Here is a 7,333-nt window from a genome sequence, read left to right as displayed (position 1 = left end):
GAATATCACACATTGCTCAATCAAAGAGAGATTCAACAACTAAAAGAAAGATCGCTTCTTTGGGATCCTTCCTTTCTTCAAACGGAAGGAACAGAGATAGAATCAAACCGATTCCCGAAATGCCTTTATGGATATTCCTCAATGTCCCGGCTATTCACGGAACGTGAGAAGCAGATGATTAATCATATGCTTCCGGAAGAAATCAAAGAATTTATTGGGAATCCTACAAGATCCGTTCGTTCTTTTTTCTCTGACAGATGGTCAGAACTTCATCTGGGTTAGAATCCTACTGAGAGGTCTACTAGAGTTCAGAAATTGTTGAAGAAACAACAAGATCTTTCTTTTCTCAGGCGATCGGAAAATAAAGAAATGGTTTCAATCGACTCGTATCCTTTTTCTGAAAAAAGCCCTAAAAAAGTTAGTTTGAATTTCGAAAAAAACTTAGCGCCGTTAGTTTTTTTATTTATTTATTTTTTTTACGGGGGACAATTGAAAGTAATTTTTTTTTAATTTGAGACCACCGGTAGAAATAAATAAATTAGAATTATTATCAGCCAATAACATAAAGTTGAGGTTATTAAAATCCAATTTCCCATTACTTATTTATCATACTAATAATCCAAATCAATGGTGGGTCATTTAATTGAGGTCTATATGGGCCCAAAGTTAGAGCCTGATTAGTCCAATCTCCAAAGGTGTCATTTCATTTCTTTAATGTCTTGTTCTTGCTATAGTTTAGCTAGTTGTCATGTTTAGTAACCTTTTTCACAAATTAGTCTTATCGTCGTTCCACATCAGAGAACTTTAATGCTTGATCGAACTTATGCGTCAATTTTAATTTAGTTAGTTATGCTAATTTATATTGCGTGACATGTTGTTAACGAATTAGCGAAAATTATATCGATTACTATCGAAGAACAAGAACTCAACACATATTATTTACTAGATCAATTACAAAATGAAATCCCAAATTGAATTAGGGCTAACACACTTTTATTGAATACGAAAGGAATGAAATAAACGAGAAAGAAAACGATACATAAATGAAATCAGTTGAACGAACTAAAAACTATGTGTAAAAAACGTCAGCCCTTATATATCCTAACCGCCTAAAGACTTTACATGTAGTAGTAAATTCTCTTGTAGTATAACACTTCACCCGTAGTACGTACGTACACTACTCCGGACAAATAACATTCTTCGCGTAATACCCTAAACTAAGATGGAGAACTAACTCCCTTATAGTACCTACTTCGGGGAACCCACACTTATTTAAACAAGATGTTTAACTACGAATTAGACTAAGTGGCTGCTTGGTAGCCTCTTAACAGTCATTAAGAAGCTACCTTTTAATGGCTCATAACCTCTTGGGTTAAGAAGTAACATTAAGTCTGAATGGTTAAGAGGCTAAATGGTTAAGAGGCTACATCTTAATGATCATCTTTTAACCATTCAGACTTAAGGTCACGTCTTAACCATTAAGAGATTATAAACCATTAAGAGGTAGCCGCTGAGAGGCTACCAAACAATCCCTAAGCATCCCATCCAACACATGCATATTGAAAGTGAAGATGAAGATAAAAGAGAATCAAATAAAAGGTTGAGAATGCTACAACACATGACATATATGTAGCAACTAATATTCACAAAAAAGATGAAATTGCATTTTGATCCACACAAAATAGTTAGAAAATGATGTGATAAATTAAAGTACAAAAGTTGGGGAATCCCTCTTCCGTAAGTAGCTAGGAGCTTCCACTTGCTTCATTTTTTAACACCACGAATCTTTCACAAAAAGGATGGAGAATATGTGCCATGAGATTAGGGTTTAATACAATCTTGATTGAAGATGTATGCACTTACATGAAGCCACCTAATTATTTACCACCTACAAAAAGTCACACACATACAAAAAGGTAGATTAGAAATAGTGTTAAGGTATTTTACAAATATAGCCATATAGGGGTCTTTAACCTAGAAATATATCCGTTAGTTATTCTTCGCTGAAGGTAAAATTTGTTGGTAACCATCGGCCAGTGTTCGTGGAGACATTAGGTGTAAATAAAGACTTCACCAGCTACTCAACGGTGGATATTGCCGAATGATTACCGAATGAATATTAACAAATGAATATCCGACAAAACAACGATGGTTAATACCGAAAGATAACCTAAGACGCGTTACTTCATCGACAAATCATCAACATATTATTGACGTACTGCCATTTCTTTGTCGCTTGTTAAATTTCGTATAGATTAGTAAACTTTAATAAAATTGACATTAAAAGATACTTGCAATTATGATTTTTAAAAATCAAAATTGCAAAATCCCCATTAATTTTAACATATTAAATTATACATTACATAAAAATAATTTATAGTATGTCATAAACATTGTTTATGATAGATATGTTTTTAATGGTCAAAATAAACAGAAAGTAAGAACCATATATAATAAGTGATACTCCTTATTCTCATTAATTATTTGTTTGAAAATTGATCAATAATATATCTATATACTATATATAATAATGGAGAAGACATTGATAAATTAAGACACATTGTTTTTAAGTAAAATGCAAGATTTAATGCATAAGGTATAACCCATAAAGCATATTGAACAAGGGTAATAAGGTCTTTTATTATGAGATAGTTACATTTTGTCCCTTAACTTTAATTAGCTTTTGTAAATTTAAAAAAATAGTTACAAACGGTACCGAAACTTTTACCTATATATTCTTTTTATTTTCATTTAAAACCCAACTTCCACCAACGATTTTTAAACGTTCATAACTTTTTCATATGTGAATATTTTTGAAAAACCATTGGACCATAAAAATGAGCATTTTATTATATTTAGTTTGAGTATGATATTGCTATAGTTTTACAGTAAAAAAAATAACATTTTCCATAGGGGTGTTTGCGGTCTGGTTTTGGTAGTTTTTTAAATTAAACTGTGAGCCAAACCATAATAATATTTTTTTGTTGTCGAAAACTGAACACCCCCTAAAAATTGAAGTTGGATGATTAAAAGTTAAATAAAAGAATCAACCGTGAATAAAACAAATGGCTGGTTTGAATGGTTTCACAGTTTCAAACCGAACAAAAAATGCCCATAAACTTGTTACATTTAAATTATCAAGTTATGAGTCTCCCGCTGTATTGTGCGGGCATCCATCTAGTTTTAATATATGTTTGAAAATTATCAATAATATACTTTTATTATATAATTCTCAGTTACAGAACTTTTATGCATTTTAATATCCAGTTGAGCAAAGCAAACACGTCACAATTAATATAATTGCAAAACAATAACTTCATAATTGGCAATTTGCTTTAATGAAATACGTAAGCATATGCATAGAAAATATAGAAAAACCTAGAAAGAACTACATAACAAATAGGAAGTAGTTAAAATTTGACAAATATGGTGTCTTATTAATTATCATTTATTATAACTTTTATACGGTTTGGTTGCATACAGTTCAAAGTAGTTACTTGTTGACTATTTAAACCAAGTGCTATTCATTATAAAATATTATAAAATGAATATTTGTACCTTTTTTTTACATTTATATAATATACATGAGAATATAATTATAATTATATATTAACCATGCCTTACAATTTATATTTCTCTATGTTTTTTATAAAAAAATTAGAATTTGTCTAAACAAATAGAAACCTTTTTTGCTAAAACTCTTGCTTAAGGAAGATATGAAAATAATAAGCAGAATAACTCCAGTTATGACTCCAATGGTGAGTGCTAGTGTTTTATCAACATCCTCATCACCTGGATCTGCATGCATGCAATTTTAATGGTATAAATTTTTTAATGAAATTCAAACAGACCACTAGCCACGGGACCACGGCTAGTGGTAAAGTAACAACGGTTAGTGGGAAAGGAACCAGTTACCGCTTCTAGAGTGTTGATCACGATCAATATATCTGATGTAACATTTTCCTAGGAACATGTCACCCCAAGTCGACATCTCACACTCTGACCTCAACCGTCCACTGGCCTCAGTCAGACAATCCTGACACTCACTTACGCTTAAATCTTGTACACATTGTGCCACACCTTGCACACTCCCGGACCCACTTGCATGAAAATATTGTCCATTTGTAGCCGTTAGAGATGCCAACGCAGCATCTCTACGGCTCAAAGCATCCGAATTGTAACCAATCGTAGGGCCACACCTTTTCGACGCCACTGTAACATCCTCAACCCCGAAAAATGATGTATTATTGTACTTCACAAAACATCCTTGTACTTGAATGACCCCACCGGTCGCTTGAGGACATATTGTGTAAGGCCCCGAACCCGGTGACCCTACTTTAGCGTCGGATTTACTCATAAACACAGTTCTTCAAATCAGAGTTTATTAAAACTTTTCGCGGAATATAAAACATCAATCATTTGTTACAAAACATTAAATCTTTTCTTTGATACCATAACACAAAACTTTATATTTAAATATCTTTACTTCTTTATTCAGATGCCAGCCGTTCAATCCATGCCGTGTGTCATCCTCATACTAACTCTATAATCAGCTCACCTGCGTGCATACTAAAAGTCAGCTACGCTGAGTGAGTTCTAGTTAATCGAACGCCATACAATACATACACATACATACATATCTGTAGATACATATCCATACTTCACTAATTACCCTTCTGTTCTACATACATACTTGCTACCATATATACATACATATCTACAATCACTAACCTCAGTCTACCGAGAGTACGTTCATAGTTCACCGTCTATACCTGTACTCAAGGTCGTGAACACGTACAAGGTTCGCAGTCCTTACCTATGTTCACCATTTATGGTACGTACAAGGATCGCGGTCCTTCCCTATACCATAGTACATCCACAACACGTACAAGGTTCACAGTCCTTCCCTATGTTGCAACCTAATTCATAGCACGTACGAGGTTCGCAGTCCTCCCCTATGCTACAAAATCAGCGCGTATAAGGTTCACAGTCCTTTCCTATGCTGAAATACATCCTCAACACGTACAAGGTTCGCAGTCCTTCCCTATGTTGCAACCTAATTCATAGCACGTACGAGGTTCGCAGTCCTCCCCTATGCTACAAATACAGCACGTATAAGGTTCACAGTCCTTTCCTATGCTGACGCCTATCTACATTACGTATAAGGTTCGCAGTCCTTATCTACGTTTACATATATCATCTACTTCACGTATAAGGCTCGCAGTCCTTAACTACGCCATCACCAGCCGAGTCTATGTCCGACAGAAGCTAGAGGGATTTGCCATCCTAACTTACTATGTCGAACGTAGAACTCACATGCCATTCGTGTACCTATATACACATACTTACATTATAACATAAGAACACTCTAGGCATTCCTTACCTCATTCATTTAACAACCATACCCCTTGACGTTACGTGCAATATCCGAAGATCGTTCACGCCCCGACAAGTATTCATTTGAAATATTCATACATCTTCGATATATGATATTCGTACCTTTATTTTTAACCTGACAGTACGCGCAATATCCGAAGATCGTTCGCGTACCGACAAACAATCATTCATATCTATCACACATATCACATATGACATACACTTATCACTTAGGATAAATGTATTAACAACACATCGAGTATGCACACAGCCCCGAAAACATAACAAGGAATGGGGCTAGAAACTCAGCTGAACACGGTTACGTTCACCGTTAATCGTAATCCCTTTCTTCAGCTGTGCACGGCTGACTGTATAACAAGTACACGTATCAAACAACTATCACTACTCATATCATCTTTCCAGTCTTAACTACTACCCACAACGAACGGGGGTCCGGGGGCAGCGCCCCTGGCAGCGGGGTCTAGGGGCGGCAGCCCCTAGCAGGGTCCAAGGGGCAGAGCCCCTGGCTGGGGTCGAGCTGCCAGGTCAGCTTGGAAAAATTTTATTTACATTAACTGTCTTAACACATTTTCCATTAGGTTTTTAATTTATTTTCTAAGCGAACTTAACTTTAGGCGAAGTTAAACCTTAAGCGAACTTAGCTTTAGGCGAAGTTAAACCATAGGCGAACTTAGCTTTAGGCGAAGTTAAACCTTAGGCGAACTTAGCTTTAGGCGAAGTTAAACCATAGGCGAACTTAGCTTTAGGCGAAGTTAAACCTTAGGCGAACTTAGCTTTAGGCGAAGTTCATCAGGCGAACTTAGCTTGCAGGCGAAGTTCATCAGGCGAACTTAGCTTGCAGGCGAAGTTCATCAGGCGAACTTAGCTTGCAGGCGAAGTTGTCGTCTGCAGGTTCTGTTCGCTCTTAAATCCTTCGTTCCTTAACCAAATAACTCGATTTAGGTACCCATGGAATCGTCTGACCAGCGCCTACAAACCCCAACTATCAAATCGACCTAACATCGATGTTTAGAGGGTGCGATTTAGGCATATAGGTTACGGGTCCTTTTTATCAATTGATTAACCCATCAAATCATAACCATTTTCAGTAAGTTTAGCTTTGTTGGATTCGTTTTTACCATACAAACTCAGATCTACCATTTCTCAAATCAAACCGAACCTATACGAACGATTTCTAACCATAAACGTACCTTGAACGAGTCGAACTTACGAACACGAGCTGGTCTTGTTGCTTTGGTTCGTCACGACGATCTAGCACCAACTAACGTTTACTCTCTCTCGGATCCTGCTCGTTTATGGTGTGCGTGTTTTGAATGTGTAGAGATTAGAATGGAAAGAGATGAGGTTTAGGGTTTTATGGTGGTTTAGGGGATATTTATATCCCTTAAAGCGCATGGACCTAAGGCCCATTCTCATTTAACCCATCTCAATTAATCTAACACTAGCCCGACTCATACCAACTCCTACTCTATTATTTATTTCCCGAGTCAACTTTTCCTCTATTATTAAGTAATATAATTAATATCATTTTGGAAATTTCGGGATGTTACATATTGTTTTGAGTTGACTCACCGAGTTAGCCACACAATCTTTACAATCCGAGTTGCTAAGGTCGCCTTCGCATTGGAAAAGGCCGTAAACAGCGTTGTTGCCTTGCGAAGACCCCGAAGGGGAGATAGTGAACTTGTTGAAGTTGGAGACAGATGCTGAGTTAACTAAAGAAGAGAACAATGAGTTAACACTTAAGTCATAGGGTGTACCGGGTGTGTATCGAACTTGCGAGCACCCGCAGTAGATTAGGGGACTTGTGGATGATACAAATTGGATGAAGAAGATGAAAGAACATAAAGAGAATGAAATAAAGAGTAGAGGTAGTTGGAACATTTTTAGAGCATGTAAGTTCTAACCTTCAAAGTGAGAGGAGTGAGTTGTGAGT

The 7,333-nt window shown here is 36.1% G+C and overlaps 1 protein-coding gene across 1 annotated transcript; it reads right to left on the bottom strand.

Moving 5' to 3' along the window:
* Positions 1 to 1,575: 1,575 nt before the first annotated feature.
* Positions 1,576 to 7,333, bottom strand: LOC143533992 (plasmodesmata-located protein 6-like). The gene is made up of 4 exons (XM_077028608.1): positions 6,955 to 7,333; positions 3,916 to 4,309; positions 3,685 to 3,798; positions 1,576 to 1,888 (listed from the first exon to the last, which is right to left on the bottom strand). The coding sequence occupies exons 1-4, from the start codon at positions 7,279 to 7,281 to the stop codon at positions 1,878 to 1,880; spliced, it is 846 nt and encodes a 281-aa protein (XP_076884723.1). The 5' UTR covers positions 7,282 to 7,333; the 3' UTR covers positions 1,576 to 1,877.

The sequence above is a fragment of the Bidens hawaiensis genome, unplaced genomic scaffold, assembly GCF_021521415.1.
Source record: "Bidens hawaiensis isolate Kalapana, Puna unplaced genomic scaffold, B.hawaiensis_p1.1 tig00009970_1, whole genome shotgun sequence".
Lineage (NCBI taxonomy): Eukaryota > Viridiplantae > Streptophyta > Magnoliopsida > Asterales > Asteraceae > Bidens > Bidens hawaiensis.
Note: the sequence above shows the minus strand (reverse complement) of the source record. Positions and strands in the feature narration are given on the sequence as shown.